Raw genomic sequence first — 20,525 nt, 5'->3', positions numbered from 1 at the left:
TCTTCTTAACTTTCTATAACCTACTTATTTTTTTGTCTAAGATAAATTATTATGATACACTATATATTTTACTAGTAAATAATATAGTATAATATACTAATTATAATACAGTACAATAATTCTAATATATATAATATACTTTATATTTTTAATCTTATATAGTTATAAAAATGTATATGTACACATATAGAGTATAATATATATAGTAAAATTATTATACTATTTTAAACACATTAGTATAACTATTCTATATTAAATATAACTTATTAAATATTAACGTTAATCCTTGAATATAAATTAATAATTAATTTTATGATATATATTTTTTGTATTAATCTCGTATTAATCTTATTGTAAAACATCGAAAGTTCAAAGGTAGAGAGAAGAAATGAACGAAATCGTTCGTAACGATCGAAGTAGTATCGTTTTAACGGAGCTTCGTATACAGTAGTGGGCGTTCATGACTCAAGAAGATCGAGATTAGTCAGAAATATTGCTGACCAACGTAATCTCGACAAATAGAGCTATCTTCGATGTATCTCTGTTGCTCTCAGCAACGTTAGAAAGGGGGATCTATCGATCGGAAACTTTCAAGTTAATTATCTACAACAATTACTATTCAATTATACAACTTCACACTTTCTTATTATTTCTTTTTAAGTGCTTACGAACATCCTACGTTTCGCATTAACGCGATCCAAAGTATCTAGCACCTTCTATCGTAGTTTTCAAGGATCAGCAGATCTAAGAAACAGATTTCGCGACAGATCGCGACAAATACACATTCCCGAGCAGCTCGCTGAACCATTCACTTTCCGTGAACGGTGAACGGTAAAGGAAATACACTTACGTTAGCTCATCTAATATCAATAATATTAAAAAGATTCGGAAAAGTAATAAAGATTAAAAAAATATATATATATATAGATAAACGTATATATCGCATTATAAGACAAACCTTAATCGCTATAACCTATATTTAATATAACTAATATCGAAAAGATCCCTATACACTTTTGTTTTATTTATAAATTTAAAGAGATTATTTCGTAATAATATCAACATTAATTATTATAAAATAATCGATCATTTTCTAATCTTTTATCCGTTCCATCTTACAAAGAAATATGTAATTGATATAAATATTCGAACAATGTCCTACGTCGTATATCTATAGGTTAGGAGTCGCAAATATACTCCTCGTTCTTTTTTCTTTCATCTAACTTCCAAGCAACGCAAAAGTACAGTTGTTGGAATGTAATCGTTTCTAGTTAGAACGAATGTAACGGGAAATAAGAGAAAAGAAAAACTACGAATATTTCGAAATAAGTAAAACAAGAAAACTTACCCCGTAAGTAAATCTCGATAACTTTCCGGAAACTGTTGAACCTCTTTTCGCTTTTATATAACACATATCTTTTGTTTTCTGTTTTAAATACGTATCAATGTATATGACCTACAAGAATCAAACACAGAGGACAATGATCTACAATCAATGTGACGAGACTGCTTGGCGTCGGACCTTATCCCCACCCCTTACACCTAATTCCCGTCCTAATTGGTGGGATTTCAGAGCAGGGTAACCGGTGGCACGTGCGCGCGGCACGCGCCATTGGAATTGAGATTTGTACGATGCTTCTTCCATACTTCTGATTTGTCGAAACAATCGTTACTGTTTCGTGATTCGTTCACGTACCCTTAAGAAAGATTTAGGTCGAGTATGACGTCGATATTGTTATTCGATAATTTGAATCGATTGACCCTATTCACCGAAAAATATATTTTATAAATGAGATAACGTAGATAATTCTTATTCGATACAAACCATGTCACACAAATATTTTTTATTATTAATTTCATTCGTATATCATGTATCAATATATGTGTATTTCGTGTCTGATATGCGTGTGTCTGTACGTGTGTGTGTGTGTGTGTGTGTGTGTGTGTGTGTGTGTGTGTGTGTGTGTGTGTGTGTGTGTGTGTGTGTGTGCGTCGAAGACAAATTACGAATGATATATAAATCGTAAAATACGAACAGTTAAAACGAAGTATACGATTAAAAACGATCGAGCGGTAGATTATGACTCGTGCCAGATTCAGGTTTGTGACACGGATCTCGTCTCCGTTTGGGCTTACTCATATATATGTATATATGTATATACGTTGCAAGTGGGAGGGGCAAATAGGATACATTCTTACATTTAAAATTGCCCGCGTCCTTTCAAATCTGCGTACGTATCGTAATCTTACGACATTTGCCACAAGATATTAACATCCTTCTGTTTCGAAATCATACAAACAATCAAATTAATTCTACGTCGAATTATATCTACGTATATATGTATATGCGTGTATGTGTGTGCGTGTGTGCGCGCGTGTGTGTGTGCGTGCGTCGAAGAAGCACCAAAAACGTAAGTAAGCATCGACATATATATACATATACAACACACATATATATAAACATACACATTTTTTGTTCGTTCGAACAAGTAAGACGCACGATGTAATAGCGAATAAAAAAGAAACGATAATAAAAGATTTGGCTCACCTTTGAGTCGCAATTAATGTCATCGGGTATCGAAGTGAAATTTTTGCTCGCACCCGGAAGCATTTCCTCGTGTACGTTTGAGGATGTACCGTCGTCGAATCTAGAAGAACGAGGGCTTTCTCCCTCCGCATCGAGAGAACGTATAGTCCTCGAAGAAAGGGATTCCGTTAAAGAGAACTCCAGTTGTTTGAACGGCTCATTCTCGTACGAGTCGTCGCAAAGAGAGGTGGTGGTGGTGGTGGTGGTGGTGGTGATGACGGTGGTAGTAGTAGTAGTAGTAGTAGTAGTAATAGTAGTACTAGTGGTGGTGGTAGTGGTGGTGGTGGTTCGGTTTCCCTTCTTACCGACATCAACGGTTCTCTTACGTCCCTTCCCCATTCGTTCATCGAGTTCAGACTCTGTCGTATTCTCCCCACCTGACTCTTCCATGGTCAAAACGGAGGACCGAACGAGGCTCGCACCAAGAAACGGTTGCAAGCTCTCGAGTTTCCTTCGATCGAGCCGAATACGTGAACGAGCCTCGCCCATCTCCTCCTCCTTCGATACCTCTCCGACGTCATTCGTCGCATTCGCGATCGTACCAACGGAGACAGAGGGACAGAGATGGAAAGATAGTTAGATAGAGTGAGAGAGAGAGAGAGAGAGAGAGAGAGAGAGAGAGAAAGCGACAGAGAGAGAGAAAGAGAGAGAGAGAGAATGAGAAAGAGAGAAAAAGAAAAAGGAGATGTAAGGCGCGACGCGACGTGACCCGCGTGTAACACGTAGACCGTGTCTTGATTCCAACTACATGATCAGTCCGAGTTCGAGACGCGATTCACTCCCGTTTACCGCGGGAACGACTGACGCCCTCCCTACTGTCCTCCTCCTATTCCTTCTCCTCTTCTTCCCCCTCTTCCTCCTCTTCCCCCCTGACTTCAATACTCTCTACGCACCGTCAACCCGTTGCACATCTCTACGCGGCACATAGTCCGAGAAAGAAAGAGGGACGGAGAAGGGTATCTTTTCTTCCTTTTCTAATACGATAAATGATTTCTTAATTCAAGTGAAAGAATTCATTCGTCTTAACTCTTTAAATGCGTCGTTATAGAGAGGTGTTATTTTCTTTTTTTAATTGCTATTTACGTAACTAATTCCTCTCGTTAAATCTCGTTTTCTTTATTTCTATTTCGAGGAATTTCGCTTACGCTTCTCTAAATCATAATATCGTAAGTATCCTTCGTTCGTTCATTTTACCGCGCCCGCGCTTTTCGATCTGTTGCAGTCATTCGCGCGCTCTGGCGGCGAATGTTATAATTATGAACGGCCTTTAAAAATCGAACTACGTCTTATTACGTATTTGTGTGTATATGTTAGTATATTAATATTTATGGGGAAATAATATGATTAGGTTTTCTCATGCATGTTGTGTTATTAAATTTAATGTTATTTTGTGTTATATTAAATAATAGTTTAATGAGTAATTAGTTTTATTATATTTATATATATATATATAACCTTCTCTTATTAATTCATAATGTTAATAATATTCAATTTGTTGTTGATCTAAATTAAAAAATTAGAACATTGTAAAATTTAATAAAATAATTTTTTAAACGATGTAGTAACATAAAAATTTATAATGTTGAAAATTAACAAAGATACTAATATTGAAAAATTTATATGTCACGAAAATAATTTATCAAAACGGATTTATGAACGGATGATGAATCTATATTTTATTCAAATTCTAAACTGTGCGAATACCATTAGATTTATTATTATTAATAATAATCCACATTTTATAACAACATATTATAACGTTAATACGATACAAAAAAGAAAATATTATAACAACATTGTATATATTACAGTATAAAATTTAAATAAAAATTAAAAAACACAAATTAATAAATTACTTTTCTCCATATCCATAAAATCTGATAATCTACAGAGGAAATTAAAACAGATGTTTAATATCTAATGAAAATATAACCCTTGGAAGACAAAACGCCTAAAAAAAGTAATTATTAAATTGATTGCTTAAAAATTTACTTTTATATTTATGCAAGAAAATTAAATGGAGGGTGGTACCCAACCACCAAATGCACGTTCGAGTTCTTTTGCTACAGCAATACATAGATGATCGTTATATGGAGCTGCAATAACCTACAATATATATATATATATATATTAATGTATTAATATATAATTAGTTAAGTAAATTTACGTAAATTAATTACAAAAGTTAATGTTTTCTTTATATAATTTTTACATACCTGAATACCTACGGGCAATCCGTCATAATCTAATCCAAGGGGAACCTGACATACAGGAAATTTAAGGACATTGAATAGACACCAATAACCAAAATTATATGGTCTAAGAAATGAAGAGTAATGATAAATAGCAGGAAATGGAGCAGAAGGGTAAAATAAGACACCATTATCATCTAAAATTTCCTATAAAAAAAGAACACAGAGTATACGTTATAATTGTAAGAGTCTATATAATGATTCTAAATAAAAATGATATTACGTACCAATAAATATTTTTTCATATTATTAGTAACACTTCTAGCCCATTCAGAATTTTCTTTTGGTAACAAATCTTCATCTATTAACTTTAATAATGCGGCAAATGTTATATCGGATGTTCCTGACATAAATTTTCGAATTTCAGAAACTGCATTTGTACGAGACTGTGAAAAATTTATCTTATAAATTATACAATATAAAAAAGATAGAATTTTTTTCACGAGCTATATCATTACCTCTCTATTTGTTATGTCTGCTTTAAAATCTGCGTTTTCTTGACTCATCCAATATCTCCATAATCTAAAACTGTATTCTGATCCAGGTATCTTGATCTGCACGATAATAAAAAATATTTATACTCATATAATTTTCAATAAAAACAAATGTATCGTTCTTTCAAAGTATAATTTAATAAGAAAAAAAAAAATAAAATAAAGAAAAACCTTAGTTGCAGATTTAGTTATTTCTTCAAAATGGTCCACTGCCTTTCTTAATGCGGCACGCATTGCGTGATTCACTTTACTTGCTCTAAGGTCACCAGATTCTGGTTGATAAAATATCTTCAAATTTTTTAAATTGACAGGTTCATCTAATTTTAATTTAGATATTTTGTCACCAACCAAAACTTTTAAAAATGGTGCCAAATCTTCAGCTTTTTTACAGATCGGACCTGCCTCTGCCATAGACTCTGGATAATATTTATCTCTTAATCCAATACCTTTTAAAGATGTCATTCCTACCAATTAAGAATAATATTCAAATGTTATACATATATATACATTTTATAATAATTTTTATTATAGATATTTATATATTTTGTAATAAATTTAAACATTTACCTTCACTAGGTTTCATTCCAAAAACTCCATTATAAAAAGCTGGCATTCTAGTAGATCCACCAATATCACTACCAATAGAAAATGCAGAACCACATGCAGCAATAATAGCACCTTCACCACCGCTACTTCCACCAACAGTTCTTGTTGTATTGTAAGGATTACATGTTTGACCATATAGATTATTTCTTGATTCAACCCACAAATTAAGTTCAGGAATATTCGTTTTTGCAATAAGTATTCCACCAGCTTTCTTCAAATAGGCAACCACTGTTGCATCTGATGTTGAACGGTAATTTCGACGACTTAACATACCCATAGTATGAAATAAACCTATAGATATTAAATACGAATAATAAAAAAATAGTATAAAACACAATAACTTATTTACTTGTATAGAAATTTTATTATATTTTCAATATACTCACCTTCTGCTTCATTGCTCTCTTTAGTTGTAAATGGAACACCTAAAAATGGTCTTGTTTCTTTTAAGAATGAAGTATCATCATAATCCTGTAATTCAACATCAACTGCTTTTGCTTCTTTTATCGCTTCTGCATATCTTTCTTCTACAATTGCATTGATCAATCCATTAACTTCTTTGCATCTTTCGATAAAACTTTCTACAACTTTTTCAGCTTTAATTTGTTTTGTTCTAAATAAAAATAGAAATAGCAAAGAAAATATTTAATTGTAAAAGAATATACTGCAACGTCTAATAAATTAGATATCGAATAAACATGAAATGAAATAAAATGAAATAAAAAAAAGGAAGAATGAAAATTGTTACCGTATCTTTTCTGCTAATGTTGTGGCACTGTCCAACAATAAAGGATTTGTCACAGCAGATACTTTCTTTGCTTTTTGGTCATAATATAACCCAAATATAAAATCCACCATACAATCAAATATACAATGTAGTTGAATAACAACACATTTTAACAAATCCAGAAATAATTTTTTCGCTTTTTCAAATAACGTATTGTTTGTGTTTTTCTAAAAAAAAAAAAAAAGAACACGAACGAATATATTACACGTTAAAACATTAATTGAAGATACATATATCTATATATATATATACAAAATTGATTAACTTGTTGCACATTTTATAACGATAGTTATATACTTAATAAATTATAAAAATATATATCGTTCGAAATACCTTCTTTATTGAAGTACACATGATGCCCGATAATAAAATTAAACAGAATTATTTAACAATATTAAAAATAATATTAACTATATTCGTCGATAAACTGGGATCTTAAATTATGTAGATGCCGTATCCAATTGCGTGATATATTTAATTATAATTCTCTGATAAATGAGCAAATGAACAGATAAAATAAATTAAATATCGTATCGGTGTTATTCAAACGCGAAGATACCTATTACTGCGAACGAACTACAAACCGACAATAACCGACTTTAATTATATATTTTTTTTTTTTTTTCGTTCATTTGAAAAACTATTTCGCAGTATGGGTATTTGTATTATATATTGTATATACAGAAAGTTTTTTCTAACGTAACGTTAGGCATCACAAATCCTTAACTAAGATGGTATGTATACATATGTATGTATACACAACTGAAAGTAATTCTTCCTAATGTTTAGCTTTATAACTTTACACAGTCATTTGAAAGGCGTAGCAATCGCACTGAATCAGCACTTTTACAGTAAACTCAGGTAGAATTTAATCGATTAACTTTGACTAATAAGTATTCAAAAGAGTAATAGTACAAGAATAATAATAATAAAAAAAAAAAAAAAAAACAATCGTTCAATATTAACCAATAGAAATTCATATCACTAACATATATATATATATATATAGGGTATCCTAAAAGATTTGACCTATATTTCAGGAGCGGATGCTGTAGAACAAGTAAAATGAAAAAAATAAATAAATAAATAAAAAATGAAATATATACAAATGTACATATGTATCGATAATGTTAGATTATTTCGGAGTAATTTCATCGTATTTGAACATACTTTGAGGTTAAGTAGATTATTTTATATTTTGTATAAGTCGTCGGACGATCAATTTCAAGGCCACCAAGATCAATGATACCTATCGAAAAGTTGTTCTACGTAATTCCCTCGATACGCTCCTGAAATATTGGTTAAAACTTTTGTGACATCCTGTATACATTATTTTATAACGATTATCGCTCTTTGATTGGATAAGAAAAATTTTGTCCGGATATTGTCGTTCAGAATAATGCACAGAATTCACATGAAATATATCTGTAAATTGTAGCTACTTTTTATTGGTTATAATTTTCACTTGTGTGAAATAACTCGTAGGACGTGTTTGTGTATCTTATTTATGATGTATCTTTGTTACATACGTGTGTGTTTTACTAACTATAGTACAAGTGACAAATTAGTGTGGTGAGTAATATTTAATATAGAAAAATTTGAGATTTATCTATATCTGTCATTATTATATATATATGTGTATATATATACATATATATATATATATATATCTGCTTATCTCATCTTTGAATCTCGTATCTTTATATTTAGATTTTTGTGAAACAATCAATGACATCTGAGTCTGTCAGTTTTTTATTATCGAATTACAATTCAATTCCCTGTTTATCGTTTATCTTAGAAAACGTTGTGCTAATCAAATCAATACGTATTACCTGTCATTCTAGGATTAAATCTATAGGAGACGAATTATTAACTTGAAAGGTTGCAAACTAACCGTCACAACGGGGATCGAACAGTCAGCCATGTCCGTCTCTCAGATGGAGAGTATCCTTTTTGAATAATTATTTATATTTCTTTTGATTGATTTCATATTATTAAACGAACGGATAACGATTTTTTATATTTGATGTTAATTAATATATACAATTTGTGATATACGAATCATCTGACAATTGATTGTAATTCGATTAATCGAATGATCGAATAGTAAAAATATTAAAATAAAAATTAATTATTTTATATGTACATGAGTGAATATGGATGTTAATATAGTTTTTCATTTAATTTAACAAAATATTTTTTATTGTAAACAGTATTATAGGTTATTTTATTTGTTAATAATATCTGTTATTAATGATATGATTGTTATAATTCATACTTTGAATATTTTCTATATAATTAAAGATTCCTTATATATATAATATACAGAGAATTTGTTCAACTTAAAGTTCGCTGTAAAGGAATTAGAAAGAAATTCCAAAAAATGCGAGAAAGAAGAGAAAATAGAAAAGGCCAAGGTAAAAAAAGCTATACAGAAGGGAAATATGGAAGGAGCAAGAATACACGCTGAAAATGCAATTAGACAAAAGAATCAAGCTTTAAATTATTTACGTATGAGTGCTAGAGTTGATGCTGTTGCAAGTAGGGTACAAACAGCGTTGACTACTAGAAAGGTTACACAATCTATGGCTGGTGTAGTCAAAGCAATGGATGCTGCAATGAAGTCAATGAATTTGGAAAAGATATCAGGTTTAATGGACAAATTTGAAAGTCAATTTGAAGATTTGGATGTTCAAAGTTCATACATGGAAAATGCTATGTCGCAAACAACAACAACAAATGTACCACAAAATGATGTTGATACATTAATGCAACAAGTAGCAGATGAAGCTGGGTATGTTTTGTATTATTATTTATTAGCTAATACATATATAATAATAATTTGTATTTATTAGCCTTTTTTATTTACTTAATAAATATATATATGTATATGTATGTATTTTAGTCTTGAATTAAACATGGAACTGCCACCTGGACAATTAGGAAGTATTGGTACTTCTACAGCTGTAAGTCAGGAACAGGACGAACTTACACAACGGTTGGCACGCTTAAGAGAATAATATTAACTTATTTGTGTAATAAAAATGTTATATATCTACAGCTTAAATGAAACAGATACTTCTAAAATTGATCTTAGTATTCTGTATTTTAATAGTGTTATACCAAATGTTAGTTACATTGTGAAATACATGTAGATATCTAAAATAATATTAACCTCATTTCTAATACACGAGTAAATGCCAGTGTAACTAACAGTTATTATCTATTATAATTTAGGTATTTGTATATTATATATATTTATATGTTGATAACATTTTTATTACATAAAATCAATTTTGGCAATATAATTTTAGTACATTTTGGTTTAATTCATAAGCTTATGCTTACAGTTAATATACTCTTTATATTTTAAAGTCAGGCAATTGTTTCATATTTTTTTGGTATAAAACATTAAAAAACTTAATTCATTTATACAATTATGAAAAACGGAAAACCTAAATAATGCGTGCCTTTTTGCAATAATAAAATTCACAACTTAAGATGAACAAGATTTATATTAGATCACTTTAAAATTCCAAAAAAACAAGCGTAACGAAATTTTTATTATATTTGATAATATCTGTTTTTAGTATTATAATACTTATTATTATTAATAGGTATATAGGAAATTAAATTAGATAATATATACTTTTTTATTCTTATTAATTTTTTATATATATCAATAGCCCAATTAATTAACATGCAAAAGAATATTTGTTAAAGCACAACAATAATTATAGAATATTTATATATTACATACATATGTAAATAAAATGCTATTTCTGTTATGCTTATAAATGCTTGTTTCACAAGTTGCTACTCTTTTTTATGAACTTTTAATCAATGACATTAATTGCATAAAATTTAAGTACAATTTAAAATTACTTTTTCAATTATTACAAAAAAAAAAAAAAAGAAAGAAAGAAAGAAAAGAAATATTTAATATTTCATTATAAAAATGAAGATAATCTTAAATTCCTGCTTTAGCTTATATAAAAAATTCATGTATGTACTTGTGTAATTATTTATAAAACATGTAATATATTACTGACTATAAAAAACAAACCATAAAGACAATTTCAATATAATATTAAGAAAAACCTTATCTTGAAATATAATATATTATTTTTAAAGATCATTGTAGTAATTATGTTATATCAATAATTACGTTATATCATCACAAGAAAATAATTTCCTAATTTCCATTTGAAAATTTTTTTATCCAAAGTGTGTCATAAGGCACAGCTTGTTCTAAAGTAATTTTTTTTTCTTGATGTAATTCTAAGAAAGAGAACTTTTTTTTTAACAATACTTTTTATTTTAAAAATACTTTGTATTTATAGAATGAAAATTTACCTAAAAGTAGTAAATAACAACATGCTGCATCAGTTTTACTATATTGACCAGGTGGAATAACATCAATGAACCGAATTAACTCTGTATCATGCCAAAGAACTTCTAAGAGTGCAAGCAAATCTAATTTTGTTAGCAAACATGACTGAGAGAGTTTAATAGTTTCCTGACTAAAAAGAGAAAAATAAATAATCATAAATTGTTTTTGAAAGCTATAGCATTATAATAACAGTATTAATTAATTATATATAAACTTAATTATACTGTAATTATATATAGTTAATCATATATATGATGTTCACTATATTTATATGAAAAAATAAAAATACATTTTATAAATGATATTCCATATTTATAGTAAATTTCTAAACTTACGACTGATCTATTTTTTGTTCATGGATTGTCAAGTCAGGATCAGTTCCATTTCGTGCAATATTTAATAGCCCAAAGCCTTGTTCTATGTTTTGTAAATCTATTTGTTGTTCATTATTTGAGATTACTAATTCCTGATGTGAACTCATGGTTTTATGAACACTAGTTTCTTTTATAGACTTTGCACTTGCATCGGTAGACTTTATCACAGATAATTCAGCAAGCAGTTCATCAGTCTTATTACTTTTTTCTCCCAAACGTACAATTTCAGTCGCTAGAAATTTACACTATGTTATCATTACATTAAAAGAATTGATAAAAAATAGAATTTGTTTTTTATACAAGCAATACATTTTTCTAGCAATTGAAATTCCATTTGCGTCTTCTTTTTCATAGATGCATGTAAATTTACGTGCATGCTGAAAAGTTTAATTAAGGGACTGTTCCATTTGTTTTTGCGAATAGAAACAAATCTTGCTGGTGCTGCTTGAAAAAGAATTTCTGATGTTGATATATTCACATTATTCATATTTAATGGCTAGAAAATAACAAAGCATGATTTTTGTTTGCCTTAATTCTTTTATATAATATAAATTCATTCTTGTACAAAATCTGAATGAACTTACAACAGTATGACCATTGACATTACTGATCCACTTTCGTATTACTTTATGACTGAGTTTTGTATTTTTATCAGCTAATATTCTTTTTCTTTTTAATTTTATTTTTATTTTTTGTGGATCTTCATGTATTGATTCCAAGTCCTGTAATGGTTCTATAGAATAATCTGCAGTAGGAATAGGAATAGGAACTACTTCGGTTTCTGGTATTGTTGCGATTTCATCCTTATTTGGAACTGCTACATCTTCGAACCTTAACTTAAATAATAATTCTCAAATTATTCCTATTATTGTTAGTAATAGTAGTTTACTTGTATAGTAAAATATATACACGTCTTCTTTTGGTTGGTGTTTCTGTATGTGTTACTTCAGCAGACTGTCTTTTTCGAGGTGTTAAATAAGTACTCTCATCTGGCATAAGTTCTTCCACAGTTACTTCTGGTAATGTTGTTTTTGCAAATGCTGTACGATGTTCCTCATCTGAAACATAAATATATTATATCAAGTGTACGAGTATTATTATTATTATTATTATTAACATTCTGATTAAAAAGTAAATTTTGTTTCTTACTTCTCAAGGTTAAATCATCACGTACAAGAGATATTATCATTTCTTTTTCAGCTCTATCATATGGTACATAAAATTCTTCTGAATCTGTTAAAGTATTTGCATTGTACAGAGATGCATCATTTGTAATGTGCATTCTTTCAAACATTTCTCTATATAATGAGAAAGCGAAATAAACGAATAATAATTATAAGAATATAAAAACAATGTTTTTACATTTTTTATAAGAAATAAATTGCATAATTAAGATCCCTAACAAAAATATTACTTCGATTTTTTTTGAGTACATGAAAATTTCAGATCTTTTCAAAACTACTTTGAGATATTGGAAAAAAAAAAAAAAAAATAGATATACTAACGCTGAGAAATCTGCATCAGGTTCATTAAAAAAGCGAAGTTCTTCTTCCGTTAAAGCACCAAATTCTAAACAGTCAGCATCATGCATCTGTATATATAATTTTTCATTAGATTTTCAAATATTACGTTATATCAATAATGTAACAAATATAATATATCATATGTACAAAAATATTCTCATAAGATTTATATGCAAAATATGAAAATGAAATTTTATTTTATCTTTTATGTCATAGTCATATATTTACCATATTTCTAAGTTTAGTATCAATGTTAGGTTCATAAGGTAATAATTTAAAAGCTTCATGCAATTGTTCACTACTTGTTGAAGCTACATTTAAAGAATCAGTATATTTTTTATTTCTTTCTTCATCTCTGTTTAAAAAGAATTATAATTTTTTATTAAAATTTCATATATAAAAATTCAAATATAAAAATTTTTATTTTTTTCAAATATAAAAATATAAAAAAACAAATCATTACATACCTCTTGTCAGTCTCAATAATCTTGTCAAACATATTATCAAGTTCAATAATACTTTCTAAAATAATAAAGATTATAATATCATAGAATATATTGCAGAATAATACATATTTTCTTTTACTAATACGATATACATTTAAAATAGTTTGATTTCTATATATATTATACAGTAATGAATTCGAACTTACTTTCTAAATAAGAAGTTTGACATAAAAGTATTTTTGTAACACCGTACATTAATTGAGATGATAAATAAAGACTAGCTTTACCGGATGGTTCATTATTGTTCATCTCGATTATATTTTTTATATCATTGCTTTTTAGAACAAACAAATTCTTCATTAATATGTAAATTTTTTATTAAAAAGAAAAGAAATGAAAGAAAACATGTTCAATCATACAAACCACATTTGACACACATCAATTTCATTAATAGTTAGTGATCTAAACTTTTGTTGAAACTTTTTAATACTGAGAGTAGCAGCTAACCAACATTTTGAGAATTTTCCTTTCTTCTTTCCAGCAAAAAGTTCAAATGTATCGAACATCTAGTACAAAATATAAAAAATAATAATGAAGTAAGTTTTTTATCCATTTTTTTCATTACATTAAATTTTATAACATATGAAAAAAATGTGATTGTAATTATTTTTTTCAAAATATTCAAAATTTTTATAAAAAAATAAATGAAAATATTGGTAAAATAAAATACGAAAATTTCTTTTTTTAAGTGCAAATATTATGCAATTTTAATCTGTATCATTTCAAATAATCATAATCTATCATTTATTATATCATAATTTTTTTTTTACAAATGTTTTTTAAGCGATCGAAATTATTTCAATCTTCGTGACAGTATTAACAAATAGAATAGACAGAGAAATTCATATTTTAAGATAAATTATATATATATATATATATATATATATACATATATATATACACATATATACATATATACATACATATATATATATTATGAATAAAAATGATTTGGAATTTTTCTCAAAAATTTCTTACATATATTTTATCTATTTAAAAAAATTCAAAATATTTTACTATTTATATCTACATATAACATATTAACGTTAAACGTAAGTATGATTTATGAAATTTCATTTTTAGTAAAATTCGTTCTGATTTAAATAAAAATATAGCATTATATCACCTTAAATAAATATATTCCAAAAATATATTTTTTTAAATTAAAAAATTATATCGTATTATAATGAATTATTATTATTATTATTATTATTATTATTATTTAAAAATTATAATTTTTGTTTTAACGATTTTTTCTTTTTTTTTACTATTGAAATCGTAATCGTTCGATTACTTTATAATGTATAGTATTTCAATAATTGTAAATCGATCCATATCGAACAATAACCGAAATATTCATCAGTTATTTGATTGGTAGAAGCGTTTTAACGTATTTGCATCATTGGAAGATTTCAAAAATATTCCTACATTAATCATCTAATTTTTTTCTTTAGATCAAATATAACAAAATAAATAATAAAAATAAATGAATTTTGTCATTTGATTTAATTTTAGAAGATCATTAGTGCAGAAATATTATTTATTTATTATTTTATTTAAAAATTATTTTTATACGGTTATTTAGCATTACGTCATAAAAACAAAAGAAGCTTGGTACATGTAACGGTCAGTTAGTTTCGTTTACGCGGTCGTGCGGTAAAGATCCGTCCGAATTAGAAATAAACGATCCGATTAATAAAACTTTTAATTAATTCTCGGTTCTTAAGTTTTATATCGTGTGTTATTTCTTGTTATTATAAATCAAAATAATTAATGTGTTTAATAGTGATATAGTGATAGAGTGATACAATGATATAGTGATACAGTGATATAGTGATGTGATATATATAATATGTGATATATATAATGTGATATAGTGAGTGCATATATAAAGAAGCTTCGTCGTTACGTTACAGGTAATTAATATATATTTTCTAACGTAGAGAATCTTTCAATATATAAATCTATTTTCAAATAAATGATTTTTAATCTACATTGGTAACGAATCGTGACAATATCGAGAATAACAAATATTCCCATTTTCTTTATAATTTTTTTTTTCGCGTTATTGAGCTTTATTTGTATAAATATCGAATTGTAATAATTAATTTTCATAGTTTGAGATCATAAAGTATTCGTTTAGATAGTTTTTAGGCTTGTATATCATATTTTTAATGCTTCGATATTTTCGTATAATAAATCGAGAAATTGTAAATTTCGTAGGGGGGCCATTGATAGCTGGCTTCCGGTGCATGCGCGAGTGTCGTCGTCGGTATGTGCTGAGTGCGTCATTTCGAATTATTGTGTGGTACCAGGAGCTTCGTTGTTACGTTAACAACAGGTAATTAGTATATTTTTCTTAATATATATTCTTACCTTATATACCAATCGATTGTCGAAAAGGTAATTTCCATGATTTTCATTCGCAAGTCGTTCGTAAATGGTCAGACATTTTTATCGACCGTAATGATGATCGATAAAACAGAAATTTATCTCGCCGACGTTCAATAAAATAAAAACTTCTTTCGTTTTTATCGTCGTAAAATAAAAAACTACTGTACCGACAGTATTCGTCGTAAGCTATACTAGTTTTCTCGAAGCGAATTTATGGGTTGATTTTTGTAGAAATAATTTATTATTCACGTGTGAAATAGATAGAATTAATTGATTGTATTTGTTTAGTTTAAAAAACAAAACATAAATGGAGATATATATACGTGTATGCCTTAGGAATAATAATAATGTATATCCATCTTCATAAATTCAGAATATAACCTTGAAATATCTTTAGAAGAGGTATATACACACACTATATATATATATATATATATATATATATTATATTATAGTAATATATAATTATCGTACAACACAAAATGATATGTTTTATGTGCTTGATATAACGCAAATATATAATAATATAAGTATATGTACGTGTATTTATATAAAACATAATACATTCTTACGATTTACAATTTCAATTCGATTTTTTATTTGCAATAATGACTATAAGATTTTTTAAATTAAATCTTTGTATTAATAACAATCAATCTAAACGATCTACTGTTATTTGATCGATATTTGATTTACTGTTTAAATGACTGCAGCACGTAACGTTGTAAAGTACGAGAATGACGAGGATAGAAACTGTAAATAGAATAAAAAGAATATATATATATATAGATATATTTATTTATTATAATATTTGTCTTATCTTTTATTATTTTGATATACTTGCCGAAGCATAATATTTTAGAGATAACGCTGGTAAAACTCCACTGATGGTAACAATTACAGGTTTTTGAGATCTTTGAATCAAAATGCATATATTTTTCAATACTTCTGTAGATTGTCCAATCCAATTAGAATTATAAACCGATAATCCAATAGCTGTGCTCTTTACGAAACATACGATAATTAATATCATAATGGAATAATTTTTTATATATAGATTTGATTATCCCTTTGGATAGCATTTACCATTCCTGACAAATTTTCAGCTGGACGAGAACATAAAAATAATTGAATCGCTGAACCAATAACGAGAATAACGAATTGAATTTTCACGATTGTTGATTTTGCCTGTTATCGAAGAAAAATTTTTGTTCAAAGTATAATTCAAATTAAAACGAAAGATAAAGTCAATGGTAATATAAAACGGAGATAAATTTTAGATGACCAACAAAAATAAGTTGTAATCCACCGAATATCATGATCAAAGTCGAAATACAAGTAGTTATAAAAATAATATAACGCACAGATATCACGACGTCTTCCGCGTATCTAAAAATAAAAGATAACATATGATTAGAGTAAGTTGTTAGTTTCGTAAAAAGAAAAAAGAAAATGAATCGTATAACAGTAAATTATTAATTACCTGAGCAAATGCAAATGTTTACGTATACAACAGTTCAAATCGACTAAATCGATAAATCTCGTTAATTCTATGCACAACATTTCAAATCTCGCAGAAGCGAACCAAAGTAAAACTGCAGCTTGACAGTCAATGGTACCACCGACGGTTGCTAACATTCCAACGAATGCTTGCTGAAAGTAAACTATATCGTATATAGGATGCGAATCCACTTGAAAAGGATACTTTGCGAATGTTGGAAATGGTTGAGATAATATCGCCGGTCCTAAAATAAGACCTGAACAAATCACGTAAAAGCCAATGGTTGTAGTTAAATGAAAAACCGCACACCTGTTCACGTAATTTTGTAATATGGTTTTTTCCAACGGGTTAGCTCGTTTCACGAAATTTTCCATTTCCAGGATTATCGACTGTGATCAAGAAAAAGAACACGCATAAAAAAAGATATCGAAACTCAATATCGAACTAATTGTAAATATTCGAAGGTTGAAACGAAGTTATCGAAGAGAAAAAGAGAGAAAATGATAAAAAGCAAAAAAAAAAAAAGAAGAAGGAAAGAAAAAGAAAAAGAAAAAGAAAAGAAAACTTTGATTTACTTGAAATTTCCAACGTTGCTTTCTCAATATCACCATCTTTATACACATTTGACAAACACCCGCGAGAATGCACGTAGTTTGTATCGTGATTAAAGTATTCCGACGATGCTCGTAAATCCCATTAATTAATGCTAAAAGTAAGAACGTAGCGATTACGAACGACATCCACCAATAAATGTCGCGCAAGAGTAGTTGTTTTTTTGTTGCGTTTAAAGGGGGCGGCCAACAGCCCATTATGACGACACTCATTTTTGTAAATTTCAAAGCAGTTTCCGGCGTTATGTTAAATATCATTATTAACAGAAATACAACAATAAATTCTTTGGATAGGATTAGAAGAAAAGGATCGTACGAAAGAGATATATTTATAACTACTGCCTCGATATTCGATTATGACAATTTAGAGACTTCCGATGAGTTATTATAAGAACGCTTTTTTCATGATATACGTTCGTGTCCGTGGAACGACAACACAAGAGCGAATAAATAAATTATTAGAGAAGTTATGCAGACAATATTGGTATTTTCATCACCTGGCAATTTGCTATCAATTACTTCGTAATATATGTTCAAAGCCAACGTTTCTACGTCTTAGTGAAGTTTATTTTCCTTTCGTCGAATTTCGAATAGGTATATTATATTTATCGAAGAATAGTCAAGTGCAAAATGCATTTGCAGATCTCTCTCTCTCTCTCTCTCTCTCTCTCTCTCTCTCTGATATTTTTTATCCTTTTAACCTACAATTACAAATCTATTGTTCGCATTATAATAACAGGTAGACGTAGAATAATATCTTTTGCACTTATGGTTACGTATTCCATAGTGTACACGCGAAGATACTATTTTCTGTATTCTCCCCTTACCTTTTCATAAGAGAATGAATAAGTTATGAAGGGTTTTCTTGTTTCTATCTTTCTTTCTTTCTTTCTTTTTTTTTATTTTTCTTTAGCTTCGTAATTATCGTTCATTACTTCGCATCGATAGCCGATATTCCCATCCTTTTTCCTTTCTTCTCTTTTTTCTTTTTCCTTAGCCCTTCTTCTTCGCACTGTTAAGGAATGAATTGTGAATTCTTCCACGTTAGCGTACACGATAAACCAGTTAACTTCTTTTTTTTTTCCTTTCATCGAAAGCAGACGTTCAATCGAAGGGGTCTTGTTTTCTAAAGAAATGTGTTCTCAAGCGAGAACTCGAATCGAATGTAAGTACGTGAATAATTTTGTGAAATTCGATTCATAAATCTTTTTTTTTTTTCTTTTTTTCTTTTTTCTTATTTTTGCCTTTTCTTTTTCTTTGAATCTTTTTCGTTTTTGCGATAATTCAAAGATGGAGCTATTGCAATTGCAAGAAGGTAGAATAATTAATACAATAGAATGATAGGATTTAATTTTAAGAGCCCTTCTCTTTTTTAATACCGTGAGAATTAAAAGATGAAACTGATTCGAAGGTCAAAATAAATTATCCAATATGCTTAAAGAACGTAACTCTATTTCCGAGATAATTTCAACATTTAAATGTTAAAATTGAGAAAAAATGTTAGAATAATTCATATGATAAATTCTTATAATTTATGAAATATTTTTTCCGATCTCTTTTATTATTGAGATAAATATAAAGACGATGTTATTAAGATACTAAAGTAAACTGTAAATATAATTTATTTCACGCGAAGATAGTTCGAACATTAATGCTTTCAGCGTTAATCGCGATTGTTGAATATATCGTAGAAAGTTAAAATATTTGAACGTTGATAATCAAATGGGATTACCAAATCGATTATCACGAGATTTTTGTTGGAAGTTCGTTGTTGTATAAATTTTTTGCTACAACGATTGTACGAACGATTTAACAAATAATAATTTCATTTCCCTATTTCATCGAATACGATCAAAGTTGACGAGAAAGTTATATTAATGAGAACGTTATTATTGAAATTTAATTTTTATTAACTAAATTGCATCTAGGCCTTAATAGGCCTAATATAACATAGACTAACAGGAATGAAAAAATAAATTCATTATTTTACTTAACTGCTGCTTTCAACGTTGTGAAATATGAAAATGATGAAGAGAGCAACTGAAATACACATAATTACGAAATATTAGCAATCGTAATAGAAATGAACCTACCGATATGTAATAAGTTAAAGATAATTCAGATAAAAATCCAGAAATACTGACTGTTACTGGTTTTTGAGATCTTTGGATTAGAATGCATATATTTTTGCACATTTTTCGTGATTTATCAAACCAATTCAAATCATAAGCTGCCAATCCAATCGCAGTACTCTGCAACGATAATTTTTAATAAAATAATAAAGTGTACAAGTAATATAACTATCATTATTCATATAATTTAAATAAAAAAAAAAAAAAGGAAATGTTACCATTTCTATCAAATTTTCAGCCGGATATGAGTTCAGGAATAATTGACTAATAGCGACAATATCCACAACGAGGAATTGGAATTTGACCGTAACTGAATCTGACTGTAGTTAAAAAAAATGATTAAAAAAGAAATTAATAAAATAATC

The 20,525-nt window shown here is 28.1% G+C and overlaps 5 protein-coding genes across 9 annotated transcripts in view; 1 reads left to right on the top strand and 4 right to left on the bottom strand.

The window, feature by feature from the left end:
• LOC122636310 (probable ribonuclease ZC3H12C) overlaps positions 1–3,424 on the bottom strand; it is a 36,341-nt gene extending 32,917 nt beyond the window's left edge. Inside the window, exon 1 of one of the 3 annotated variants that reach the window (XM_043827394.1) lies at positions 2,549–3,424. In XM_043827394.1, the coding sequence (XP_043683329.1) occupies positions 2,549–3,076 (528 nt within the window). In that variant the 5' untranslated portion in view covers positions 3,077–3,424. Of the gene's footprint in view, positions 1–1,348; positions 1,872–2,548 lie in introns of those variants that run through there. The other 2 variants (XM_043827393.1, XM_043827396.1) reach the window with 2 other exon arrangements.
• An 856-nt stretch (positions 3,425–4,280) lies between these two features.
• On the bottom strand, positions 4,281–7,456 carry LOC122636276 (fatty-acid amide hydrolase 2). Its single transcript, XM_043827325.1, has 9 exons — positions 7,060–7,456; positions 6,688–6,893; positions 6,326–6,552; positions 5,901–6,230; positions 5,505–5,797; positions 5,298–5,393; positions 5,067–5,225; positions 4,804–4,986; positions 4,281–4,693 (listed from the first exon to the last, which is right to left on the bottom strand). Exons 1-9 carry the CDS (start codon positions 7,078–7,080, stop codon positions 4,601–4,603), a joined length of 1,608 nt encoding a protein of 535 aa, XP_043683260.1. The 5' UTR covers positions 7,081–7,456; the 3' UTR covers positions 4,281–4,600.
• Positions 7,457–7,529: 73 nt separating this feature from the next.
• LOC122636282 (charged multivesicular body protein 1b) lies at positions 7,530–9,817 on the top strand. Of its 3 annotated transcripts, none has more exons than XM_043827339.1 (4): positions 7,530–7,587; positions 8,571–8,670; positions 9,055–9,520; positions 9,632–9,817. In XM_043827339.1, the coding sequence occupies exons 2-4, from the start codon at positions 8,649–8,651 to the stop codon at positions 9,744–9,746; spliced, it is 603 nt and encodes a 200-aa protein (XP_043683274.1). In that variant the 5' UTR covers positions 7,530–7,587; positions 8,571–8,648; the 3' UTR covers positions 9,747–9,817. The 3 variants fall into 3 exon arrangements, with proteins under 3 accessions (XP_043683274.1, XP_043683272.1, XP_043683273.1); XM_043827337.1 differs by lacking the exon at positions 7,530–7,587 and adding an exon at positions 8,050–8,298; XM_043827338.1 differs by lacking the exon at positions 7,530–7,587 and having other exon boundaries at positions 8,431–8,670.
• A 1,655-nt stretch (positions 9,818–11,472) lies between these two features.
• On the bottom strand, positions 11,473–13,940 carry LOC122636278. The gene is made up of 9 exons (XM_043827330.1): positions 13,886–13,940; positions 13,669–13,796; positions 13,484–13,538; positions 13,245–13,371; positions 12,999–13,084; positions 12,643–12,791; positions 12,403–12,551; positions 11,803–12,329; positions 11,473–11,725 (listed from the first exon to the last, which is right to left on the bottom strand). The coding sequence occupies exons 1-8, from the start codon at positions 13,888–13,890 to the stop codon at positions 11,973–11,975; spliced, it is 1,056 nt and encodes a 351-aa protein (XP_043683265.1). The 5' UTR covers positions 13,891–13,940; the 3' UTR covers positions 11,473–11,725; positions 11,803–11,972.
• A 2,591-nt stretch (positions 13,941–16,531) lies between these two features.
• Positions 16,532–20,525, bottom strand: part of LOC122636405 — a 7,273-nt gene continuing 3,279 nt past the window's right edge. Inside the window, exons 5-12 of the mRNA XM_043827585.1 lie at positions 20,379–20,480; positions 20,122–20,280; positions 17,993–18,370; positions 17,445–17,806; positions 17,206–17,305; positions 17,003–17,104; positions 16,761–16,919; positions 16,532–16,669 (exon numbers count right to left, since the gene is read on the bottom strand). Coding sequence (XP_043683520.1) covers positions 16,616–16,669; positions 16,761–16,919; positions 17,003–17,104; positions 17,206–17,305; positions 17,445–17,806; positions 17,993–18,370; positions 20,122–20,280; positions 20,379–20,480 — 1,416 coding nt within the window. The 3' untranslated portion in view covers positions 16,532–16,615. The remainder of the gene's footprint in view (positions 16,670–16,760; positions 16,920–17,002; positions 17,105–17,205; positions 17,306–17,444; positions 17,807–17,992; positions 18,371–20,121; positions 20,281–20,378; positions 20,481–20,525) is intronic.

Source organism: Vespula pensylvanica, chromosome 21, assembly GCF_014466175.1.
Source record: "Vespula pensylvanica isolate Volc-1 chromosome 21, ASM1446617v1, whole genome shotgun sequence".
Taxonomy (NCBI): Eukaryota; Metazoa; Arthropoda; class Insecta; order Hymenoptera; family Vespidae; genus Vespula; species Vespula pensylvanica.
Note: the sequence above shows the minus strand (reverse complement) of the source record. Positions and strands in the feature narration are given on the sequence as shown.